The following is a 26,558-nucleotide window of genomic DNA, read 5'->3' as shown; positions in this document are numbered from 1 at the left end:
ACATTGGTGGCGAAGTAGCAACCTGCAGGCAGGGGTTTGCTTTGTGTGCCAGAAGAATGTGTGTCAGTTCTTTCCCAGTTAATCCCAAACTGAGGCCACAGCCGTGACCCCCAAGAGACATGGTTAAATCCCTTGGATTCGGGGCATGTTTGCTCCTCACACGCAGAAAATCAGGTTTTGTAAAGGAGAAATAGCCATTTTTATTTCTTTCCACTTTTCTGCTCCCCACAAGGACATTATACTCTGTGGCACCCAGGCCTTGTAGATGGGGTGTAGTGACCCCTGTCCAAGAACCTGCCCAAGATTCTGGGAACCAGTTGAGCCCAGCGATGAAGGCCAAACCCTGATACTGTGGGAGTCAGTGACAGAATGTGCCTGGACTGGGACAGATTTGGAGTCTGAAGGTTTACACAGGGCTCGTGGGCCTCAAGCAGACTTTTGCACCAGGCTGCATTTCATCCTTGGTGATTTAAGGCATACCATGTCCTGCTCACTACTAACGGCATTCTGAGTCTGCTGGAAAATACAACTGAGCCCAGCTCCAGTTAGTCACATTTAGACACCTACTCCACTAATACCAATTAGCCACGAACAGCACCTGCCAGCCTGATGCCTCCCTGCCTGATCTCCCGCACCTCCCAGGCACCACACGTCTCCTCGGAATCAGCTTTGCATTCATTTCACAAACACCTGAGTGCAAACCTTAGTCCCTGGGCAGCACATAGTAAAGCAAGCAGGGGCAGTGTGGTTTGGTGCAGCCATGCAGACTGAGGGCCACGTGCTGCAGAGTTGGGGGATTCCCTCCCACCCCCTTTTACATTCTTTATTTGTGGTAGAACCTGTTATGTGATAGGCCTTTCCCAACCTTTCCCTAGACACTTTGGTTCTAGGAACAAATTGTTTGTTGTAAAGCCCCTTGATAACCATGGTTTAAAGCAGCTATTACCAACCCATGACAGGGGAACCACGATGTTTCAGTGCTTGGGGTTTGGTTTAGAGAAGCACCAAAGGTTGCAGTGCTCACTGGTCCCCTGAACTATGATAGTGCTTTCTCCCTCTCTCTCCCTTTCTCTGTGTGTGTGACACATACACACACACACAACCTTGGGCAAATCTATCTGTGCCTCAGCTCCCCTCCTGTAAAATAGGGGTGATAATCCTTCAATTGTCTCAGTCTTGTCTATTTAGACTGTGAGTCATTTGGGGGCAGGGACTGTTTCTCACTAAGTATATATACAGCAAGCTAGCATAATGGGGTCTGATCTCAGGTAGGACCACTACCAGCATTACAAATTCCAGTAATATCTAATGAGAACAGACCTCACATATAAATAATGCCAGCTGTTCTGCCACACACAGCATAGAATCGAGGTAAAGACCAGGACAGCAGGGGCATAGAGTACAGGGTGGGAGTAGGGAAGGAATAAAGATGACATGGTTAGATAGGAGGCTAGTGTATTCTGTCTTGCAGGAAGAGGGCCCTTGGGCAAGAAGCAGTTAAAGCAAGTGATTCTAGCAATCCACAGGCATCAGGCTGAGAATAATTGCTGCCAGACTCCAAGTATCTGGCTGGCCTCAGACCCACCTGCACTGAAGGCTGTGTGGATATGCTCTGTGACCTGGTAGCCCATCGCTGGCATGCAGATCTCAGCTGAACATTAATTATGAACCTGATAAACTGACGGCGTTGCCAATGGTCTAAGTGAAAAATCCCAGGACACCAGGGTGATTTGCATTTGCGATGCAGTATGTGGATGAGCTCTTTCATTATTTAGGGCTTCCTTTGGTTTCTGGATCCTTTAGCACAAGCTCTCCCTGCTTTGAAAAATGGCAATTATGCACTTACTTTATAAAAGCATTGGCATTAGCTACCCATGGCTCAGACCCGAGATTAGACATGGTAAGGGATGTGTGTGTTCAATAGCATTTCATGTGGATTGGGGGCATGTGTAAAGAGGGGAGAATCCAGCCTACTTGTGTGTGTGAATGGCAGCTGAGTGGTCCACTCACAGGACTAGGCTGTAGGAACTCCTGAGTTCTACTCCTGAGTTCTAATCCTGACTCTGAATGATTCTTTGTAACTCTGGGAAACTCACTTAACCATTTATTGCCTCAATTTCCCCATCTGTAAAAAGCTCATTTTGCAAGGACATATGAAGGTTACTAGGTTAGTTCAGGTTTGTGCCGTGTATTATCATGAAGGGAAATTATATATACGGCAAGATTTTCAAAATTGCTTAGCACCCAGCAGCTCCCATTGTTCCCACTAGGGGTGTGTATGTTTGTTTGGGGAGCTCTTTATTGTTCTCAGTGGGGGCTGCTGGATGCTGAGCGATTTTGAAAGTCAGGCCCATTATTTTTACCATGTTGATGGTCAGTATATTTTCAGAATGAAGTATACCAGAGTCAGCTCTGAGATGGTTATGGATTGATATTACTAAGACAATTGGTTTGGTAAGATTCAAGAAAGATGTGGACACAGATGAATATGAATAGCACAGAATCATAGAACTGTAGGGCTGAAAAGGACCTCTAGAAATCATCAAGTCCACCCCCCTGTGCTGAGACAGGACCATGTAAACCCAGACCATCCCTGACAGCTGTTTGTCCAACCTGTTGTTAAACATCACCAGTGACAGGGATTCCACAACCTCCCTTGAAAGCCTGTTCCAGAGCTTAACTGTCCTTAGAGTTAGAAAGTTTTTCCTAATATCAAACTTCAATCTCCCTTGCTGCAGATTAAGCCCTTTACTTCTTGTCCGACTTTCAGTGGACATGGAGAACAATTGATCATTGTCCTCTGTATAACAACAACCCTTAACATATTTGAAGACGGTTACCAGGTCCCCTCTGTTTTCTTTTCTCAAGACTAAACATGCTCAGTTTTTTAACCTTTCCTCACAAGTCAGGTTTTCTAAATCTTATATCATTGTTGTTGCTCTTCTATGGGCTCTCTCCAATTTATCCACATCTTTCCTAAAGTGTGGTGCCCAGAATTGGACACAGTATTCCAGCAGAGGCCTCACCAGCACCAATTACCTCTTGTGTCCTATATATGAGACTCCTGGTAATAAACCCTAGAATATCAACCTTTTTTGCAACTGCATCACATTGTTGACTCATCTTCCATTTGTCTTCCACTATAACCCTCAGATCCTTTTCAGCAGTACTACCACCTAGCCAAGTATCTCCCACTTTGTAGTTTTGCATTTGATATTTCCTTCCTTCCCTCCTTCACACTTATCTTTATTGAATTTCCTCTTTTTGCATTCAGACCAATTCTCTAATTTGCCAAGGTAATTGAATTCTAATCCTGTCCTCCAAAGTGCTTGCAACCCCTCCCATTTTGGTGTCATCTGCAAATTTTACTCCATTAGCCAAGTCATTAATGAAAATATTGAATTGTACCAGACCCAGGACAGGCCCCTGTGAGACCTCACTAAAGGCACTTCCAGTTTGCCAGCAAACCATTGATAACTGCTCTTTGACCACTTGTTTTCCAACACTTGTGCACCCACCTTATAGTAATTTAATCTAGACCACTTTCCCCTGGTTTGCTTATGAGAATATCATATGGCATTGTGTCAAAAATCTTACTAAAATCAAGGTCTCTCATATTTATGGCTTCCCCCCATCCACTCAGCCAGTAACCCTGTCAAAGAAGGAAATAAGGTTGGTTTGACGTGATTTGCTCTTGACAAATTCATGCCGGCTATTCTTTATAACCCTATTATCCTCTAGGTGCTTATACATAGATTGTTTAGTGATTTGTTTCAGTATCTTTCCAGGTACTGAAGTTAGGCTGACTGGGCTACAGTTCCCCAGATCCTCTTTGTTCCCCTTTTTAAAGAGATGTACTGTGTTTTCCCTTCCCCCAGTCCACTGGGACCTCAGCTATCCTCCAGCAGTTCTCAAAGATTCTAACGGTTCTGAGTTTGTTCCATAAGTACCCCAGAAAACTTTCATCAGGCCCTGCCAACTTCAATACATCTAACTTATCTAAATATTTCTTAAACCTGTTCTTTCCCTTAGTTTGGCTTGCATTCCTTTCGCCTTGTTTTTAATATTAACAGCGTTGAGTATCTGGCCACCATTAATCTTTTTAGTGAAGACTGAAGCAAAATAGGCACTGACTATCTCAGCCTTCTTCATATCTCAGTCATCATCTCCCCTTCCTGGGTAAGTAGAGGACCTCGTCTTGCTCTCGCTTTTAATGTATAAAGAGCCTCTTCTTACTGCATTTTATGTCCCTTCCTATACATGCCTCATTTTGTGCCTTAGCCGTTTTGACTGTGTCCATAGAAGTTTGTGCGCTTTTTTGGGCTCCTCCTTAGCAATTCATGCAGGTTTATACTTTTTGTAGGATTCCCTTTTGCTTTTCAGGTCATTAAAAAGCTTCAGATGGAGCCATATTGGCCTTTGACTATTCTTCCTGTCTTTCCATTGCATTGGGACGGTTTGCAGTTGTGCCTTTAATATGGTCTCCTTGAGAAACTGTTGGTTCTCCTGAATTCCTTTATGCCTTAGAGTTTCTTCCCATGAGATCCTGCATGCCAGTTCTCCGAGTCTGTTAAAGTCAGCTTTTCCGAAGTCCATTGTCCTTCTGCTGCTGCTCTCACTCCGTTCTTTCCTTAGAAGCATGACATCTCTCATTTCACAGTTACTTTCACCCAAACTGCCTTCCACCTTCAGATTCACTACCAATTCCTCCCTGCTGGTCAAAATCAGGTGTAAAAGGGCTGCCCCCTGCTTATTTCCTTCACTATCTGATACAAGAAGTTGTCCTCAGTAAATGCCAAGAATTTATGGGACATTTTGTATTGTGCAATATTACTTTCCCAACAGATGTCTGAGTAGTTAAAGTCCCCCCATTATTACCAGGTCTTGTGTTTTGGTTATTACTGCTATTTGTTCTACAAATGCCTCATCTATCTCCTTTTCTTAATTTGGTGGCCTATAGCAGACCCCTAACAGGATGTCACCCTTGCATTTCCCCATTTTATCTTTACCCAGAGACTTTGAACTGGTCTGCCTCTCACCCCCTTCTGGACCTCAGAACAAGTGTATATAGTCTTGACCTATAATGCAATACCACCTCCCTCTTTTCCCTGCCTGTCCTTCCTGAATAAGCCAGTCCCCTCTATATCTATATTATAGTCATGAGATTTATCCCATCCAGTCTCTGGGATGCCAGTTAAGTCATAATTTATCTTATTGTATTAACACTTCCAGTTCTTCCTGTTTATTCATCATACTTCTTGCATTTGTTTATAGACTAATAACATCTCTCTAGCCTAGATATTTCACTTCAGTATATAGGCTTCTGTTGTTAAAACAGCCAGGAGAAAAATGAGTGTTGTGCCTAACCTGCCTCAGATTTATCTGCTAAATTTCATTCCAGTATATTCTGAGATCGTAATTTCCCCTGGGAAATGCCCATAAGACCAGCCAAAGCATTAGCGTGCCTTGCCAAGGATGGCAGAATCTAATTAAATAACACTCATTGGTATGATTGTCCTAAGTTCTGTTCCCTTACTTCACTTCCACCTAAGTCCATAAATGACTCCACTGCAAGGGACAGAAGGCTGGGTGCAAAACTATGCAGAGACTCAGAGGTAGGAAGGAAAGGAAACCTTTAAGTGTTTTTGTTTTCTTGGTATATATTCTAGAGGACTTTGAATGTGCACATTTTAAGTGTGCCTTTTTCCCATCCCAGCTGCCTCCACTGAGCCTGCATTCCTCTTCAGCACGTTCCTGGTGGAAGGAACTTTCCGAGCTGCATGTCCCAATTTGTGTGAATGATACAGTTGCACCTTCCCAGGCTCAATTAACATCCAACATCAGAGTGAACAACATGCCGTGATTCTGTGTGCTAGAAAAGCTCAAGGATGCTGGGAAGCTATGCAACACTTAAACAAAAAACATTTAATGTACAGCAGATTTCAATCCAAAGCTAATGCTGTTGAAACACTCTGTGGGGTTGCGAGGGTGAGGGGAGGAAGAGGAGAAAACATCAGGGGCACTTGCATTTATCAGGGTGTGAAAATACTGGACTTGCACCTTGTACAAGCTGCATAGAGCTGTTTGGACCATCATCAATCATAAGCTTCATGAGCTCATTCATTCAGTGCAAGGGGGTGGGAGACAAAAGTTTTTCTTTCTACTGGGCAAGGCACTTTTCTGTACCCTGTTTCCCCCTCTGTACATTAGGGGATAATACTTACCTCCCCGTGGGGCTATGGCGTTCGATGAGTGTCTGTAAAGTGCTTTGAGAGGCTGGGAAGAAGAGGCAGGCAAGGGGTTGTTATTCAAAAGAATAATTACATCCCCACACTTTCCATGCATGCCAAAATAAACATGTCAGCACGATCAAGCCAGGATCGAGCTTTCTAACCCACTGTGATTCCATGCGATACTTCGATTTAAACCAGCTTGCATCTTTAAGGGGGACATTTAAAAAAAATGTGGTTATACCAAAAGATTTGAACAAGTGCAGAGTGAGAAGGAATGGGTTCTTTAAGGAGGAGGAGGGAGAAGCGATAGAGTGACAGAGAGACTCACACCAAGAGGTCCTTCCAACTGGTCTCTGCATTTTGAAGCCTTTTCAGTGACATCACTGTTCTTGTCTTTATAATAAAGGGGACCTAGAAGTCTGCATTCAGTGTGAGCTCAGGCAGATAAGCATATTAGAAACAACTGCACCTCTCATCTATCACCATAGAACAGGCTTGCATTTTATTTCCACCATGGATTGAGGGGTTAAGCTTAGATAATTTATAGAGATCAGACCTGTCTTCCTTCTTCATTTTTTTACTGGCCATTCTTCTTGTCCTGGAAATATAAGATTTTAAATGGGAAGTTGGTAGCTTCTTCTGCCAGCCTGAAAGGAGGATTCCCTCAACTCCTAGAGGACACAGGTAAGAAACTAAATAATTCCTGATATTCTGCAGAGCTGCCCTATGGAGAAGTGGTGCTATTCTCCTGGCAGCTGAAATGGATGCAAAATCTGTCTCCTCCCGCAATATCAAGAATGATGGAGAAATAGATATTGTAGGTATTTTATGTTTCCAGTAAGTGAGGGGTCATTGATCAACAAAGCAGAAAAAGACTCAGTAAAAGAATTTGCACTAATAACTTCTCAGAATCAGAACAAACCCCGCCCTGGATCAGACAAAAACATGCCCTAAATGTTGAAACTTTGAAAGCTCTATCAGATGAACATGATCTATTTCTACTTCCTTCAGGGTCCAAATCAATTCACTGGAGCAACTGGTTAACTACAGAGCTCTGTATCATTCAGCCTGTGCATAGAATTAGAGCATGAGTGTTGGTGCTTGCTGTGTGAGCGGAGTTATAGCCTTAGATGTGGAAGTAGTCTAAGGAGACAAGGGAACTGCTTGTATTCTTGTACAGCTGAATAGGGCTCTGAAGGATGTGACAATGACCGCTCTGTGTTTATCCATTAGGCTTATATCAGCAGAACATTTTTTCTCCAGGTGGTTGAGTGAGAACAGATAACTGTCTGCATGTCTTGACCTCCAGGCCACCTGTAACCTTATTCTTTGGTGCCGATGGTAGCGGTTCTGTTCCCAATGGGAGGGAAATATGTGCACGCGGGAGATACTTCAACAAGAGGTGCAGTTTGGACAGCCTAGATGAACTCCTGAGTGCCCTGGAACAAGGCATAAGGAGGATCCAGTCACATGAAGGGGAAGAGGCTCCTGTCTGGAGAGTGGGGTGTGTGCCATTCCCTGGGGGAAAGCACTGTAGCTCCAGAGAGAGGGGGAGAATTACATGCTGCCAGACCGTGGGGGTCAGACTGGGATAGTCCATGCCAGGAATTCAGCCATTTGGATGAGGTGCTGGGCAGACAATTCTTAGCATGTGGGCAGCACCAGGATGGCCAAGAAAGTTAAAGATCAATGGCTTGATCATGCTGGACCTTCTGCACAAGGGTGTGGGTGCATTGGCGGGGGAAGGGAGAGGGTAAGGACTATCACACCCTCTGTGTCTGGCCTGTATTAGGGTCACATGAATTGGGGCCCTGGCATGCATGGATGCTTCCCTGGGAGTAACTGGATAGTGAGTGGGCAGGAGGGTGAAGCCCTGGTTCCCCATGGGAGCTGGCTGACTGCATGGGGACTATGCCACACCTGTAAAGGGCTCCTGCTGACAGCGCCCCGGTGGGCACAGGTGGGGAATGATGGGAGTCATTGTGGCACAGAGGAACCTCTCTGAGGACCAGGCTCCTTGTGCATCCTCACTCACCCTTCCTCGGAGCTGTGCCTGAAAGTGTGACCCCGCCTTCTGCTTTTAGGGGTGGCTGGGGGAGGGAGTTTGGACAGAGCTTAGAGCAAGTGTCTGGAAATCTCCCTGGAGTGAGCCTGACAGCTTAAAACCCACACTCAGAGCTGACAGCACCCGGCAGCCCAGAACCCGCCCTTTGTCCAGCCAAAGCTTTCAGGGCTTTCTGTCAGCCCACAACTGCCCTCTAGTGCCCCTCAATAGGATCCTCATAGAGTTCCCACTGTAACACAGTGCTTTGCTCAGGGACAACTCAGCTGGCGAATAAGAGACAGAGATGAAAAAGGCCTATTATGTCCCATGTAGCCCATCTCCTGTAAGGAGGGCAGGGGCAGGAGTCCAGTTTATATTTTCGCTGGATGCAAATTTTGTAGAAAATCTCATTCAAACGCATGCAGGCATCTCTCCATCCATCCACCACAGAGATACTGGGCTGGAAGAGACCTCATGAGGTCATCGAGTCCAGCCCCCTGCCTGGGCAGGACCAGATGGACCTAGCCCATCCTTGACAGACGTTTGTCTAGGCTGTTCTTACAAACCTCCAATGATGGTGATCCCACCCCCTGCCCCTTGGGAGCCTGTTCCAGAGCTTAACTACCCTGAAAGTTAGAAAGTTTTTCCTATTATCTAACCTCAGTCTCCCTTGCTGCAGATTAAGCCCATTACTTTTGCCCTCCCCTCAGTGCACATGGAGAACAATTGATCACCATCCTCTTTATAACAACCTCTGATATATTTGGGGACTGTTATCAGTTCCCCACCCCCACCCTGCTTTCTCTTCTCTAGACTCAACATTCCCAATTCTTTCAACCTTTCCTCATAGATCAGGTTTTCTAAACCGTTTATCATTTTTGTTACTATTCTCTGGACTCTGTCCAGTTTGTTCACATCTTTCCTAAAGTGGGATACCCAGAACTGGACAGAATCCTCCAGCGTGGCCTCACCAGTGCGAAGTACACTGGGATAATTACCTCCCTTGTCTTACACACAGGAGCAATGGGACTCCACTCTTGTTAATACAACCCCCAAATTGACTCCTTCTGCATGAGAGGCACTCTAACTCCCAAAATGTTTTCTGCAGTACTGCCCAGCTCCTTATTCCTCTCTTTGTAGCTGCGCATTTGATTTTTCCTTCCTAAGTGCAGTACTTTGCACTTGTTGTTACTGAATTTCATCTTATTGATTTTAGACCCATTCTTCAATTTAACAAAATCTTTTTGAATTTGAATCCTCCTCCAACATGCTTGCAATCCCTCCCAACTTGGAGTCATCTGCAAATTTTATAAGCCTACGCTCCACTCTGTCATCTAAGTCATTAATGAAAATATTGAATAGCACCGGACCCCAGACAGACCTCTGTGGGACATTACTTGGGAAGTCCTCCCACCGAATGTGACAGCCATCTACTCCTTTCAACCAGGTGTGCACCTACCTTATAGAAACTAAATCTAGACCATATTTCCCTGATTTGCTTATGAGAACGTTCTGTGGAACTGGGTCAAAATCAAGATAAACACAGCTACTCCTTCCCCCCACCCATAGGCTGGCTACCCTGTGAAAGACAGAAAGTAGGTTGGTTTGACGTGATTTCCTCTTGACAAATCCCTGTTGGCTATTCCTTATAACCCTGTTCTCCTCTATCTTTGAACAAACGAGGATTGTTTAATAATTTGTTCCAGTATCTATCTAGTCTCCCTCCCTCCCCATACAAATCTATCTATCTAGATTGCAAGCTCTTTGGGTCAGGGGCTGTCAGTGCCTAGTGCAATGGAGCTCTGATTACTGTTTGAGGTTGATATATGCAATACAAAAAAATCTCTCCCTAGCTACTTACCTCTTCCGTAAATCATCTCTCACTGTAGTATCGAGGCACTCTCTCTTTTGATGAAGGACCAGAGCAAGATGTTTGCATTCCTTTCTTCACTACATACCCATTATTATAAGTCCTTTGCTCTTTAACATGCAGTGGCAATAAAAGTGGGACAAGCCATGGAGAAAGGATGGGCCAGGCCATATTTGTAGCCTGAACCTGAACGTCCAAATAGCAATTTTATAGCTCTGCAGCCCTAGCCCAAGTCAGCTGACCCAGGCCAGCTTCAGCCCTTCTGCATGTCTTTTACTGCAGTGGAGGCATGCCCAGGGGTGGCTCCAGGCACCAGCACGCCAAGCGCATGCCTGGGGCGGCAAGCCGGGGGGGAGGGAGTGCTCTGCTGGTCGCTGCGAGGGCGGCAGGCAGGCTGCCTTTGGCGGCAGGCCTGTGGAGGGTCCTCTGATCCTGCGGCTTTGGCGGACCTCCCGCAGGTGTGCCGCCGACTCCGCGGGACCGGGGTCCTCCCGCAGGCAAGCTGCCGAAGGCAGCCTGCCTGCTGTGCTTGGGGCGGCAAAATACCTAGAGCCGCCCCTGGGCATGCCCTTATTAGCAACCCCAAAACCAAAGCCCTTTGCTCCTTCAGAGCTCAACTGCCCCTGCTGCTCCATCCCCTCAGGGGGGCCTCATTGCTGGCTGCTTTGCAAAAGATACTGTGCTGTTGAGAGTCTAAGGGTATGTCTACACTATGGGATTATTCCGAATTTACATAAACCGGATTTGTAAAACAGATTGTATAAAGTCGAATGCACGTGGCCATACTAAGCACATTAATTCAGTGGTGTGCATCCATGTACTGAGGCTAGCGTAGATTTCCAAAGCATTGCACTGTGGGTAGCTATCCCATAGTTCCCGCAGTCTCCCCTGCCCATTGGAATTCTGAGTTGAGATCCCAATGCAAAAACAGTGTCGTGGGTGATTCTGGGTAAATGTCATCACTCAATCCTTCCTCCGTGAAAGCAACGGCAGGCAATCATTTCGCGCCCTTTTTCCCTGGATTGCCCTGGCAGACGCCATAGCATGGCAACCATGGAGCCCGATTTGCCTTTTGTATACCCTGAAACACCCAGGAAAATGTTTTTGACCCTTCAGGCATTGGGAGCTCAGCCAAGAATGCAAATGCTTTTCGGAGACTGCAGGGACTGTGGGATAACTGGAGTCCTCAGTACCCCTTCCCTCCCTACATGAGCGTCCATCTGATCCTTTGGCTTTCCGTTACGCTTGTCACACAGCACTGTGCTGTGGCCTCTGTCTATCATAGCCTGGAGATTTTTTCAAATGCTTTGTCATTTTGTCTTCTGTAACAGAGCTCAGATAGAACAGATTTGTCTCCCCATACAGCGATCAGATCCAGTATCTCCCGTATGGTCCATGCTGGAGCTCTTTTTGGATTTGGGACTGCATCGCCACCCGTGCTGATCAGAGCTCCACGCTGGGCAAACAGGAAATGAAATTCAAAAGTTTTTGGGGCTTTTCTTGTCTACCTGGCCAGTGCATCCGAGTTCAGATTGCTTTCCAGAGCAGTCACAATGGTGCACTGTGAGATACTGCCCGGAGGCCAATACCATCGATTTGCGGCCATACTAATCCTAATCCGACATGGCAATACCAATTTCAGCGCTAATCCTCTCGTAGGAGAGAAGTACAGAAAGCGGGTTAAAGAGCCCTTTATATCAATATAAAGGGCCTCGTTGTGTGGATGGGTGCAGAGTTAAATTGGTTTAACGCTGCTAAATTTGGTTTAAATGCGTAGTGTAGACCAGGCCTCACTCTCTCCCTTGTTGAGCAAGGTGCATCCGCGGATAAGTCAGGCACTGAGACCCAATTTGCATGCGATTCTCCTTTAGGGAAGAGAACCACTCGAAATGCAAGGGATGGAATTAGTCTGAAAACAGAAGGGCAGATCCTGAGCTGCTGTAGACGGTCAGAGCTGTATTGCCTTAGTGGAGCTCTGGTAATTCACACCAGCTGAGGATGTCTTATTGTGGCACCTGCTCATTAAAAGGCATAATAATTACACAGCAGAACTGCGCCACCCGCTCCTGTTGTGTCATTGTGCTCACCCTCATTATGTACGTAAACTAATTACACAAGTGCAATAATGGAATGCCAATTACACAGATGACTTTTCTGCTGGGTGGATTTTCCCTTCAGCCTTGCCTCTCCCATTAATGTTCTGCCTATGAGTTAATAAGTTGTTTACTTCACTTGACACATTCCAAGCTGGTTTGTACATATCTGGGGAAATTGTCTTGTACAAATATGCGTTCTCTCATTTCTCTATCTTTCACCACTCCACCAATACCCATTTCTGCATCTATCCCCAGGGATATTGTTACCGAAATATTGGGTTTGCCTAGCTGAGAGCTAATAACAGCCTGACAGGGATAAGGAAAAATGCTTTATTTTGCAGAAGAAAGGAGAGCTTTGTACCTTGGTACAAAAAACTTTACTTAATACAAAAATTAAGAATTTTTTATATATATTTACACACAGGCTTTGGTCGTGCTAGTATTTGATTGGTGGTTAACAAACCCTGCATTTTTGCAATTTGCTTAGCAAAAACCAGCTAAGACCTAGCTTTAACTGCCTTAAAACGGATAAGGGGAGACAGTTTAAGTGTTTAGGGTACTGTGTCCATGAGGCTTTTGCTTTTTTTTATTGGCTGCTTGTAAGCTGTTAAGGCGGGCTACCAGTGACTTTTACAGTCTTTTTTTTTTTTGAGCCTGACAATCTGGGTTGTCAGATCATCAGGCCTATTATGTAATTTACGATTAAGCTGGAGGGATAAATACTGTTTTTTTGTATGGGCAGCAGAGTTTTTAGTTACAGCATTACAGAGATATTTTGCACATTGCATTATTACCCAAATAACATATAGGAAGAAAAGAGAGAAAATAATTTATTTGACAATTGTACGGAAAAGGCCAGTGAACCATGACCCAAGGTTTGGGAAGAGGTTTTTAAAACTAAAAGGTGTGATTAAGAAACACACTATGGAAAACAACAGCAGCCTTTTTAATAGTTTGTAAATATTTTTTAATTAAACTAGAGTGATTAATATAAAAACAGCATTTTTTTTTGATGCGAGTACAAGCCTTTTTTAATTTAGCATTTATGGCATTTAGCACATGTTTATTTTGCAAAGTTATTTTTGCTATTTTATTAATTTTTTGTTGCAATTTTTGGAAAGCGTTTATTGATGCGTTAGCTGTTTTTTTAAGCTTTGCAGAAATATTTACAACTGCTTTTTTGAGCTTAGCTATTTTTAACTCAGGAATGAGTGCATGGAAAAAGAGTGGAATCCTGTTTGTTTGACAACTAAGGGATTGGGGCACTGACTATAAATTAGTTAGGTATACTAGGTAGTTTAATTTTTTAAATGTTTTGGTGAATAATTTAGTTTTATATGTATTTTTTTTATGGACTTGTTAGGATTTGGTATGTGGGAGCCCACACTCCCCTAACCAGTTTAAATGCTTGGAAGGAGCACTGTGAATGTTTATACTTTTAGTTAGGATGTGTTTAAGTATGTTTTTATGACCACAGATTAGATGCTATTTTTGATGTGTTTGTAAGGGCAGTGGGCCAAGTTTGGTGCTTAAGATTATTTTGAATGGCCATTAGCTGGTTATTTAGGAAATTTTGAATTTTTAAACATATTAGATTTTATTGCAATGCCTTTTTAGCTTTAGTGATATTTAATACTTTTTTCTTTGGTGTAGTATTATATTATATTTGTTATTTAATTATTTTTGATATTTTAAAAAGGCATTAACATTAATAGCTTAGGAGGGGGTGTATTACAGGGTAATGGGGGAGATGGCAGGGGCAACAAAGTGCCTTTGGTATTTGCTATTTAAAATTTATTTGATATTTGCTATTTAAAATTTAATTAGGGAGAGCAATATATGCTGAAGGATTTATTTAGAATACAGGGCTCAGCCTGTAGAATAAACCCCATAATTTAATTAATACTATATTTTTAAGCATGGATTTTATAAATTTTTTTTTGCTAGTGTATAATTTTTTGTTTTTTTTATTAGGATTAGTTTTTAATTTTTTTTTTTGATTTTGGCAATTTTAGTGGAGTGAGTGTTTTGGTTTTTTTTGAAACAGTTGTGGTTTAGTATTTTACAGGGGAGAGGTTACTAGCACATTATTTTGTAATGGTTTTGATTTTTTTAGAAAAATTTAAAGGCATAGTAGATTTGTTAGTGGACAAGGGAGAGGTTACTAGCACTTTATTTATTTATTTATGCTGTTTAGAAGGTACAGCGGAGCTAGAATGAGAAATAGTCTAATTATTAGTAAGAGAATTTTTTGAGGTAGAGGGGTCTTTTTGCAGTGAGAATTATGGGTTTAAGCAGCTAGTTTTTGGCACTTTACAGCGGTGTTGGTAGTTAGCAGGACTTAATAAGGGCCTTTTTAGCATGGAGCCAAATCAGTTTTTTGTTGGTGGACTTTTATATAGATTTAGATTTTTGATTTTAAGGAGTGGCAGGGCTGCTAGGGTTTTTGGGTAGCGCTTTTTTACTTGTGAGAAAAGAAACGTAATATATTTTATTAGTGCCTGGCAGTGTTTTGCAGATTTTATAGCTGTTTGGGCACATTTAAGCCCCTCTTTTTTTGGTTTTTGGTTTTTAGCTGTGAGGAGTGTATTTGAATGGGGCACATGCCTATCTCAGTCTCTATATCTGCACCATTCTGATACCCATTGTTTCTGAGTGTCTTGTCACAAACCTTCCAACTTGAAACGTCTGTTGTCAAAACACTGAAATTCCCATAATTTTCCTATGGTCTTTCACAGCTGAGCAAAATCCTTGCCAGGCCATGGATGGCCCCGAGATGGAGTCAGAAGGCAGAATCAACAAGACGATCTCTTCTTTAATGAGCCATAAAAGGAACTTGACATATTTGCCCTACTACCAGCACTCCCCACCTGTTGCCGCTATCTATATAATCTCCTACTTGTTTATTTTCGCCTTGTGCATGGTTGGGAACAGTCTGGTTTGCTTCATTGTGCTGAAAAACAGCCGGATGAGAACAGTCACCAACCTCTTCATCCTCAACCTAGCCATCAGTGACCTGCTGGTTGGGATTTTTTGTGTGCCCACCACACTCGTGGACAATTTAATCACAGGTAAGGAGAGATGGTGACACTGAGTGCTCTCTGTGCTGGCCAAACCCCCAGCAGTGTCCCACCTACAAGAGTTAATGAGAAGAGAGGCACTGCTGAGAGCTCTGAGCATGGGACTGACGCAATCCCAGATTTCTCTGTGCTCTCACGCACATAACTCCACTGCTCTGGGCCATTTACATAGGCATCTGCCTCAGAAAGGTGGTGTCAGCTAATACTTATTAATTCCTTTGAAGAAGGAAATTGACTTATAAATACTAAGAGTAAGGAACCCACTAAGCCCTAAAGCAGCCTTAGGACACAGGCAATGCAGCGCCACTGGGAGCATCCAAAGGTGTAAACGCCTCAGCGAGACAGGGATCATTTAAGGTTGTACGAGTGCTGCAAAACTAGCCAACATTTGCAAACCTGGGTGCCTCGTGGCAGACTTCTAAATAAATGCTGCCTCGTTTGCAAAGGGGCCGAGGGCCTGTAGTTCCCACTGACTTCTATGGGATCAGCAGCTGCTCAGAACCTTTGAAAAAATCAGCCCACTAGCTCTGCTCCAAACTGTTGACAAGATGAGGGGAATTGTGCAGGGCATTTTGTGTGTGCCACAGGCTTGATCCAAAGCCCGCTGATGTCAAATGTTGGCTCCAGCGACTTCTGGATCAGCTCCTTGGTTCCTAAGGGAAGTTGTGGGCAGGGCCGGCTCCAGGCCCCAGCGCACCAAGCGCGTTTGAGGCGGCATGCCGCAGGCGGCGCTCTGCCGGTTGGCGGGAGGGCGGCAGGCAGCTCTGGTGGACTTCCCGCAGGCGTGCCTGCGGAGGGTCCGCTGGTCCCGCAGCTCCGATGGAGCATCCACAAGCACGCCTGCGGGAGGTCCACCGGAGCCACGAGACCAACAAACTGCAGAGCGCTCCCCACGATGTGCCACCGTGCTTGGGGCGGTGAAATGGCTAGAGCCGACCCTGGTTGTGGGGCTGCTGCACATGGTAGAATGGGTCAAGAGAGTCTCTTCTTACATTCCTGAGTTGGCCCGGTGATGGTTGGGCCCATCCCCAGGCCAGGACTCTCCACAGGGATCAGTACTGTTACCTCAGGCTTGGTTAAGTGTCTGCTGAGCACAGCAGCTCCCTCCCCTCTAGAGTACACGGGGTTGTTCTCCTGTGCTGCCTAGGCCTGGGTAGGGGTGAATGGCTAAGCGCTTCCTGCTCTGGCCCAGGAGCAACTTGGAAAAATGCCCTTGCCGGAGGGGTCAGGCAGGAGGCAGCTGGCATCTATGTGGTCCTCGGGCTTGCAGCCTGGAAAAAAACAATGACTTTGTCTAACACATTGAAGCTTCCATGGTTGCTGGCACCCAAAGTCCTTGGAGGGTTAAGTATACTGGAATGCTAAATGGGCCACAGAAATGCATCTCATTTTCTCTAACTGGTAAGTGAATTCTCTGCTCACTGGGGTGAGGGGCTGCCAGTGCTGCCAGGTGCAGGGAGAGGAGATACTGTATAAACTTCCCACACACATCTCTGCCAAGAGACACCAGTCCAGACCTGCTGTGACCCCTGCCAGCCCAGTGACCCTGGCAACTCTGCCAGTGAAAATTCTCTGCTACTGCAAGTCCAGAGCTCCCACACAGCCCTGCTAAGTCACATAAATCCTGACCCACAGGGCTTGCTGCTCCAGTTCTGGGCTTCCAGACAACTGCTCTGACAACGCCTTTAATATCTGTCCTGCAGCCCCCCTCACACAGTTCTGCTGGTGCCCTTCAATCCTAACCTGCAGCACCCATCATTGCCCAGGACTGCACCCCATCACTCCCCAGATCTGCCAACTGTTCTCAGTTGGACATTTCATATACAAATATAAAGATACTAACTTGTCTGAAAAAAGAATGAGGAGTCCTTGTGGCACCTTAGAGACTAAGTTTTTTTTCTCCTGCTGCTAATAGTCCACCTTAATTGATTAGTCTCGTTATAGTTGGTATGGCAACACCCAGTTTTTCATGTTCTCTGTGTATATATATCTTCCAACTGTATTTTCCACTGCATGCATCCGATGAACAGGGTTTCAGCCCATGAAAGCTTATGCCCAAAAAAATTTGTTAGTCTCTAAGGTGCCACAAGTTCTCCTCATTCTTTTTGCTGATACAGATTAACACGGCTACCGCTCTGTAACTTGTCTGAGTTCCTGTAGTGAAACCATTGCTGCTTTGACAGAGAAGAGCCGCTAAGGATATCACCCTGTCACGGAGTGTGGGGGAGTCCGGCCCTGCACCCCTCTTCCTGGGACCCACAGTGACTCTCAGCCAGCCAGTAAAACAGAAGGTTTATTGGACAACAGGAACACAGGTTACAGCAGAGCTTGCAGGCACAGTCAGGACCCCTCCATCGAGTCCTTCTGGGCTTTCAGGGTGCTTGGACCCTAGCTAGGATACCCTGAATTCTGCCCATCCAGCCCCAAGCCCAAACTCAAACTGCTTCCCTCCTGCCACTCCCTTCCTTTGTCCCCCTTCCCGGGCAAAGGTGTTGACCTTTCCCCTCCCTTACCTAGCTCAGGTTACAGGCCCTGGCATCGTTCATCCTCTAAAGTCCTCCCCTGCTCTCCCACTCCCCACACAGACAGTCCCTACTGCATCACACACCCCCAACAGCTTCTCTGCAGAATAAGAGCTTAATGTGCAAGCTGCCTGGACTCTTTTCAGCTGCAGTCCGCAATTGGTGTTGTATTGGGTCACAGCATCCTCTCCCAATCCCTCTATCATGTGATCTTCCCTGGGGAAAGCAAATTGCAGTGGCGTTTCATGGTGCAGCAACTGAGTTGAAACTGTACCTCTTGGGTTTGACGAGTTTCTGCTTCCCCTGGACTGACACTGACCCATGTCTGATTGTTTTCTGCTAGGCTGGCCCTTCAGCAATGGAATCTGCAAGATGAGTGGGCTGGTTCAGGGCATGTCTGTGTCCTCGTCTGTTTTCACGCTGGTGGCGATTGCCGTGGACAGGTGAGAAGAGGCTGCATGAGGGAAAGTGGAGTTGCAGCTGCATAAATGGAAGCTCACTCCCCCCCTCAACTTTAAATAAAGAAAATCTGGTGCCAACTGCCAGGTTCAAAGCATAGGGCTCTGAACCCCCTTCCAACTCTCATTAAGATCAACGGGGAAAGAGAGATTGGAGCAGGCTCTTTAATCACAGTGCCCGCAGTATCTGGTGCGGCCACGCCATCTTCCCACACTGCCCTGCCAAGGTGGTGAGGGGGAACCTTGCTTGGTGTGAGCATTTGGCCCTTAGGCCGGGTCGACACCACAGAACTTTTGCTTGCATAGCTCTGTTGGTCAGGGGTGAGATTTGTGGCCAACAGAGGTGTTCTGGCAAAAGCCAGGGTGGTGGGGGTGGAGACAGGCATGAGCTAGACCAGAGGTTGGCAACCTTTCAGAAGTGGTGTGCCGAGTTTTCATTTATTCACTCTAATTTAAGGTTTTGCGTGCCAGTAATATATTTTAACGTTTTTAGAAGGTCTTTTTCTATAAGTCTATAATATATAACTAAACTATTGCTCTATGTAAAGTAAGTAAGGTTTTAAAATGTTTAAGAAGGTTCATTTAAAATTAAATTAAAATGCAGAGCCACCCCCAGAGCGGTGGCGAGGACCTGAGCAGTATGAGTGCCACTGAAAATCAGCTCGCATGCTGCCTTCGGCATGCGTGCCATAGGTTGCCTACCCCTGAGCTAGACAGTAACATCTAAAGCGCAGTGCTGGTGTAAGTTGTGTCCACACTGGGAGCGCTTGGCCGCTATAGCACATCAGCAGAGCAGGACTGGCCAACCCTTCCAAGGGCAGGCCTGCCCTTAGGTGCTATGCTGCCAGTCCAGGCCAGTTCTGCTGGTAGCTTTTGACTAGTGGATGCCTGCCCACATGCAAGCCCCAAGCGCCCTCCACACAACGGGCCCTGAGCAGCCATCAGCTAGAACCTGCTAGCAGGAGGGGCAGGACAGAGCTGTGTGCTGCTGGGGCTGCTCCTCTTCCCTTTATCAGTCCCTGAGCCATCAAGTCCTAACGCGAGGCTTTTCATGTCTGAAATTTGTGACGCTACGCTGAGCGTGAACGGCTTCAAAGGCTGATATTTTTGCAAGACAACTACGTTTAATTAAAAACTTCATTACTTGGAGAACAGTTATGGAACTGCTGAATTAATAACTCCAAAATTGTTTCAAGTAAGAAACAGCCAGAATCAAAAGGTTATTTCCACTCCCATGTGTTTTAATCATTCAGAGCCAAGTGCCTCCTCACAGCCATTCACATCAGCACAATGCAGCAAAGGCAGACAATTACCTCAATCAAATGCTGGCTTCCTTGTTTTGCAACCTTATGCTGCAGGTTAACTGGGGGAGTTTGACTTTATGAGTGAACCTGCAAACTCCAGATAAGATGGAACGGAAGAGTAGGCCACTGGTTCTATCTTCCCGCTTCTGGGCACATGCCAGCCTCTAACTGATAAGAGTTAGGAAGAAAATGGTCCTCTGAGCAGGTGATTCTATAAATGCCTGTTGCCGGTTTTTTTTACCCTTCCTCCTTTGGCAGCTGGTACTGGCCCCCGGTCAGAGGTGAGAAGCTGGGAAAGAGGCACCCCTGGTCTGAGCTAATCTGACAACCCCTCTGTCTAAGAAAAATAGTTATTTTTAGAGCTGGCTGAATGTTTTCCTCTGAAAGGGGGATGCTGCTGGAAGGTGGTGGGGTGGGGTGTTTTTGTTTTGTTTTTTTACTAATGGAAAATGAATTTTTTGATTTCATGAAAAATATCCATTTTTGTCAAAAAGTGGTTGGATTTTCCTGGCCCAAGGTAATCATGCATCATGTCCCAGGAGAACCCGGTACTGCTTTGTGCTTAGACTCCTTTTGGGTCTTGCCCGGTGGAAGTTTCTCTCAGTAGAACTCACCTACCTATGTGTTGGTTTTGCATCAGGTTCCGCTGCATCATTTACCCCTTTAAATCGAAGCTCAGTCTGCTCAAGGCCCTGAACACCATCGCGGTCATCTGGGTCCTGGCCATCACCATCATGTGCCCTTCTGCTGTCATGCTCACGGTGGTGCAGATTGAGGATCACTACATGGTGTACAATGACAACCAGAGCGTGGCTTACCCCTTGTATTCCTGCTACGAGGCCTGGCCCAACAGCGAGATGCGCAAGGTGTACACCACTGTCCTTTTTGCCCACATCTACATGGTCCCGTTGACCCTTATCATGGTCATGTACGGTAGGATTGGCGTCAAACTCTACAGGTCATCGGGCCCGGTGAGCAAGCACAGGGGGGAGAACCATGAGTGCTGCAGTGCTGCTGTCTCCAGGCGAAAGGTCAAGGTAATCAAGATGCTCATTCTCGTTGCCCTGCTCTTCATGCTTTCCTGGCTGCCCCTGTGGACCCTGATGCTGTTCACAGACTACACCAAGTTGGATGACGACCAGATCGACCTGCTGACGGGTTATATCTTCCCCTCCGCGCACTGGCTGGCCTTCTCCAACAGCAGCGTCAATCCCATCATTTATGGCTACTTCAATGAGAACTTCAAGCGGGGCTTCCAGGCAGCCTTCAAGTTCCAGGTTTGCTCGGAGGAAATAGGGCGTCACGAGGTCTATTCGGAGAAGGTGATGGGCAGCACCAGTGGCTTCAGCGCTCGCAACAAGATCTTCACAGACAAGGAATCCTCTGACTCTGTCTGCCTCAAGAATCTGCATGCCAAAGCCCCCTGCCTCGTGCAGAATGGACAGGCCCAGAAACAGGGACTTCACCTGCAGGATATTGATAAAATCACCCCTCTGAACAAAGTCTGCAAAGCATGGGATGAGTGAGACTGCTAGCGAGATGGGAATACTGTCTCTTTCCATTTGCAAACTTCACTTTTATTTGTTATGGTGATGCGTGTGCAGTGAGGAGTATTTTCCCCTCAGGCCTGGTACCTAGCTATTCATATTCTGTTTTGTAAATGCAAAATAAATCGCATGGAGCTGCTGTTCAATATTTCTATTGATGCACAAATATCTGTCAGTCGCTTTCAGTGTATAGTTGAGGCTAGCTATCATATAAAATATCTATGTATTAAAGCTACATTTCCATGCAGTTTCCTTAGCTTGCAATCAGAATGTGGTTCTTTTGGAGGTGGAAAAATGTATTTCACGGGGTCAGGATTCAGTTTTTCATTAAAAAAAACATCTATGAGTATTTGTTCTCTTGTGTTAGCAAACTGCTGCCTGTCAAGCTCCTACTGCTGTTGGGCCACCCCATCTATTATATGTGCGGAAGAGAATCCCAAAGCTGATAGGGCAGCCGAAGTCTCTCTCTCTGGATGCTCTTGCAAGGTTCCAAGGTCAGTACTTCAGTACACAAGCTAAACCATTCCAACAGCTCTGCAGTGTAGGACAAGAAATCACAGCTGTATCCAAGGAGAGTGCCACAATAAACACTCCATACTTTTGTTACTAAGATCACTTTAAAACTGAAAGGATTAAAACAAACAACAAACAACAACAAAAACACCATCTAGGCCCCAATCCCCATAGCACTTAAGCAGATGCTTATCTTCAAGCATGGGAGTAGGCAGATTCCTGATGCTTTTCACCGTTCCTCTTCCTTGACCCTGTCTAGACTAGAAATATGCACTGGTTTAACTAAACAGATTAAAAAATAATCTAATTCAACTAGTACAAACCCTTAATATATAGATACACTTAAGGCAATTTAACCTTTATTTAAACAGGTTCAGCTGAGTCAGTACATTACAGTGAAATAGGCAAGGGTTAAACTGGTTTAGCACGTCTGGATTAGGGATTTTCCCCAGTATAATGGATCGATTTTCTGATTGATTTAGTTCAACCAGTGCACTCATCTAGTATGGACTAGGCCGTTGTTACTGCTTGGCATTTTGTTCAGCAAAAATTCCTCCTGTGAACACGAACTACTGAAACAACGGAATAGCAGACATCACCAAATACTGTCGGCCAAATTCTGTTGTGTAAATCTAGAGTAATACCGTTATCTCAGGGCAGTTACTCCAGATTCACACTGCTGTGTCGGAGAAGAGAGTTTACCCCATCATCTCCCCAGCTGCCAGGGGCTGCTTGGGGACAATGCAGAACTGCATGTCATTGCCATTTCAGAGCCCCTCAGCAGAGCTTGTGATGTGCAATACACAGTGTGCCTGTTCCAGTGATTGGCCCTTAGAGACTTCACTGGCAACACATCCTGAGCAGGCAGTCAGCCACATAGGTCTGCTAGAACATGAGTCTATTATGCTCTTTGATCCATCTGTACCCATTCTTTGAATGCAGATTAGCTCACGCAAATTGTACAAACAATAGCCTAACCATTTCCTGTTAGTTACAAAGCCCATGCTAAATCAGCTCATGTCTATTCATAATCACATTGCTGGAAAATCGTGAGCACTGTGAATCAGTGACTTTTCCTCATGCCCGTGTCTTGCTCCTGCAATACATAGGGAAATTCATTACAGTGTTTTAATGGGTTCTGTGCCATTTCTCTGGATTTCTGGGATTTGCAGCAATGAGAAATGAGAAAGACTCCAAAGAACAAAGGGGACTGGAGGCAGACGCAGAAAGAACTGAACATAAGGAGGACAGTCTAAAATGAACTCCCAAACTAGTGCAGTGCCCCAGCACTAAGTTAAATTAGCAGGGAATCCCAATATTTATATGCAGAAAACTAGATCCTAGATGCCAACAGAGATTCCTGCCCTTATGTGTTAAAGGCCAAAAGGGACCATTGCATTTTGCCCGAACGTGAGTGGTGACCGTTTCACAGGCTAATGGGAGCTTTCCAGAACACCGACCCACCCCATTCCCATCTTTGCAGCATCCTCCTTTTCCAGGAGAAAATTAATCCTGCACCCAAGAGCGGCCTTGAAAACAATGTGTCCTGAACCACATGATCACACTGTAAGACATCAGGTTGGATTAGCTTTCCCCACTCAGGCCAGAGGCATCAGGGAAGGGGAGCTCAGGAAAACCCTCTCCACGGCTGTTGCTAATGAAATGGTCAGAATCAGGTGTATTTTGTGAAAGCCTTGAGGCCATCTGTTTCTGTTACAGGGACTCCCCTGGCTGCTTCATCATACCAAACACGGCTGCTGACAGATTATTGATTCAGGGAGGATGTCGTGAATTTGTTTTTCATCTGCAATCCGGTAAATTAAACTTGAAGCTTAATCCTCATTTGTCCAGTCTCCTGGAAGAAAAGCCAAGGGGCCTGTTCTCAATTGAATCCATCACCTGCATTTATAACTAGCTCTTTTGGCAGACAGAGGAAGGAACAAAACACCCAGTTGTGCAGAGAGGATGGTTCCTACATAAATCAGAGATCAATCCAATATGAAGGCTTCCACGCTCAGGCAATTAGTGCTGGATATATTGCTTGCTTTATCGACTCATCCACAGGGGACTTTTAGAAACACATTAATTAACACCTCTGAAATCACTGTCTACAGTGGCAAAAACTGTTGTTTTTCGGCATTGTTGCCAGCACATCGCATCAGAGAGTTATTCAATTAGTATGACAACCTCCCCCACCTCCTCCCCGGTGTTCTCATATGCCAAAAAGGGTTTGTTCCCTGGGAGGTTTCCTTCCACCTTCTTCCCAGTAAATGGAAGTGCTGCCCTTTGTCAGGGGGATTTGGAGAACAACCCCATGGATGATCCAAACCCAACTCCTCCAGCCCCAGGGAATGGGTCTGCTCCTTATTCCCAGAGATTTCCCAATTACTGCTGGTGATTTATGTGTTTGGAGACAGACTGAGGCCGATTCTCATTCACACAAAGGCCCCTTCACACTGCTCTGGCAAGGGAAAGGGGCCTTAAAGTGAGTGTAACTATGCTTATTAGCATAACTCAGAACCAGCTTGCTGGAGCGTCTGTTGGTCCAGCATGAGTTCAAGGGGCAATAATATTATAGTAGCATATAGGAATCCCAGCCGAGATTGGGGGCCCCTCTGTGCTAGGGCCTGTACAAATGCATAGTAAGAGACCATCTCTGCCCCCAAGAGCTCATGGGTCTGAATTAGCAAGACAGGAGGGTGGGTGAAGAGATATATCCTGCCCATTTTACAGAGAGAGAATTGAATCACAGAGAGGTGAAGTGACTTGCCTGAGGTCACACAGCAAGTCAGTGGCAGAGCAGGGAATTTAATGCAGATCTCCTAAATTCTGTTCTATATCTAAGCCACAGGACCATCCTTCCTCCGTTAAGTACTATGTGCTGATTTCTCCTCCCTCAGAGCTCACCTGACATACCAGAACAACGAAGACCAATAACAATGAACATATTTATAGATGTTTCAATTTTCAAAGCACTATCCATAGACATTAACTCTGTAATCTGCACAATGCCCTAGGGAGGTAGTGTTCTGGGGAAACTGAGGCACGGAGTGGCCAAGTAATGGCATAGAAAGGCAGGATTAGAACTCATGACTAGACTACGCAAGGAAGAGTTACCATTAAAACAACTTCAGGAAAAGAATTAATTGAACATCTTTGTTAATAACTTAGTATCATAGAATGGGAAGTCCATGAGATGGGAAGTCCACTCAGCCTCCTTTCTAGTCAACGCATGGCCCCTCCTATGGACTGCGTAGTACTGGAACAGCTGCTGGATCGTGACTAGGCCATGTGGCGTATTGAGGTCCTTACTGAGTTATCCACCTCACACCAGCTCTGTCTCAGATCAGAGCAGCAGGGAATGAGAACATGGCTGTTTACTGGACTTGCTGATTCTCAGGACTCTCTGGATACCGGTCAAGGTGCAGCCACACTGCACTCTACACTGGGATCTGTGGGACCCACAGCTGCAGACTTGTTCTTTCCAAGCCTGCTCTTGTGCCTCCTCCCTGCATTGTGAACCCGGGTTTACAATTGCTGGACTAGGCTGGAGTGACAATACTACACACAGACCCAACTCAAGTCACCTACAAACCCGACTTGAGCTGCAGCCACACTGTAAAATGACAGGGCTTGGCCCGGAATCCCAGTGGGACTTGGGCTTGAACCCACCCCCTAAGACCTGAGGGCCAAGTCAGAAAGATTTGTGCGCCAGAAGATCTGGGAATGAGCAACAGGGGATGGATCACTTGATGATTCCCTATTCTGCTCATTCCCTCTGGGGCACCTGGCATTGGCCACTGTCAGAGAACAGAATACTGGGCTAGATGGACCTTTGGTCTGACCCAATGTGGCCGTTCTTATATGTGTGGACGTGGGGGGAGGGGTTGGACTCAAAGCTGAGCGTGAGCCCAAGTGTACAAGGTGGTGTAGACAGATCATGGGTTTCCAGCTGCACTTGATGGTCTCACTTTCACTTTACGTGTTTGACAATTATTACCTTTGTGGAATCTGCCATTCGAGCTTCACTCCCAAACCCATTGCCATGGCGCAAACAGCATCTGAAGGGATGTGGTTTGCTGGGAAAGGCTCAGGGTCAGCAGCTATCATGACTTTGAGATGGGAAGCCAAGCTTACTAATGAACCTCTGGCAGTTCGGGGCAGTGCAGAATTCTGCTGCCACTGTGGGGAAGTGTGAAGGGGGATTATCAGTGCTGCCAATGCCAGGCAGAGAGGTGCTAGTGGAGGTAGTTTGAACAGTTCCTTTTTTTGTCTCAGTCTCTCACTGAGTTCAGGGAGATGGGTCAGAGGAATGCAGCAGGAGGGAATGATACTTCAGATAGATATTGCACAGAATGGGCCCTATGCTGGTGCAAATCAGGAGTAACCCCACTGACGCTGATGGATCGACATTGGTGTTTGAAGTTTTTGGTCATGTGAAAAAAAAGTTTTGTCAAAGTTTTTCTTCAAAAATTTTCAGGTTTCATTGAAAGCCCAACCCCTCTCCCTCTTAACTGACCAGGACCTGGAAAATTTAGTTGGAAAGGAGCACTTCCCCTAGAATTTTACTTTTTGATAAAATAGCCATTTTTTCTCCAAAACCTGTTCCAGATGAAAACTAGCAGCTGTAGGTGTGAGGGAGAGCACTAGTAGCCCTGTGTTCCTTGCTCTACTTTTCTAGGATTTTAGCACATACCATTTCCTGGTTAGGGACTGGTATTTTGCATATGCTCTGGCCAGGCCCAGACTGGAACCTTGGCTGCACTTGGCTAGGAGTGGGGACTGTCATTTTGAACTGGTTTGCCCAATGTATGATATCCCAGTACATCTGGTCTTGCAAATGAGAGCAGCCAGCAACTTAGAAACGTGACACACCCGTCCTATCTGAAAT

The 26,558-nt window shown here is 45.6% G+C and overlaps 1 protein-coding gene across 1 annotated transcript; it reads left to right on the top strand.

Annotated features, from left to right (window-relative positions):
* The first annotated feature begins 6,850 nt into the window (after positions 1–6,850).
* Positions 6,851–21,133, top strand: LOC115645133 (neuropeptide FF receptor 1-like). The gene is made up of 4 exons (XM_030549527.1): positions 6,851–6,917; positions 14,982–15,314; positions 18,189–18,288; positions 20,248–21,133. Exons 2-4 carry the CDS (start codon positions 15,005–15,007, stop codon positions 21,131–21,133), a joined length of 1,296 nt encoding a protein of 431 aa, XP_030405387.1. The 5' UTR covers positions 6,851–6,917; positions 14,982–15,004.
* Positions 21,134–26,558: the final 5,425 nt, after the last annotated feature.

Source organism: Gopherus evgoodei, chromosome 2 (assembly GCF_007399415.2).
Source record: "Gopherus evgoodei ecotype Sinaloan lineage chromosome 2, rGopEvg1_v1.p, whole genome shotgun sequence".
Classification (NCBI taxonomy): Eukaryota; Metazoa; Chordata; order Testudines; family Testudinidae; genus Gopherus; species Gopherus evgoodei.
This window is presented reverse-complemented; position numbering and strand designations above follow the sequence as displayed.

Excerpts from the sequence above, each read along its gene's own strand:
- LOC115645133 (XM_030549527.1), top strand. The coding sequence starts at position 15,005 with ATGGATGGCCCCGAGATGGAGTCAGAAGGCAGAATCAACAAGACGATC. Across the intron at positions 15,315-18,188 it reads CGTGGACAATTTAATCACAG|GCTGGCCCTTCAGCAATGGA; the intron begins GTAAGGAGAGAT and ends GTTTTCTGCTAG. Across the intron at positions 18,289-20,247 it reads GTGGCGATTGCCGTGGACAG|GTTCCGCTGCATCATTTACC; the intron begins GTGAGAAGAGGC and ends GTTTTGCATCAG.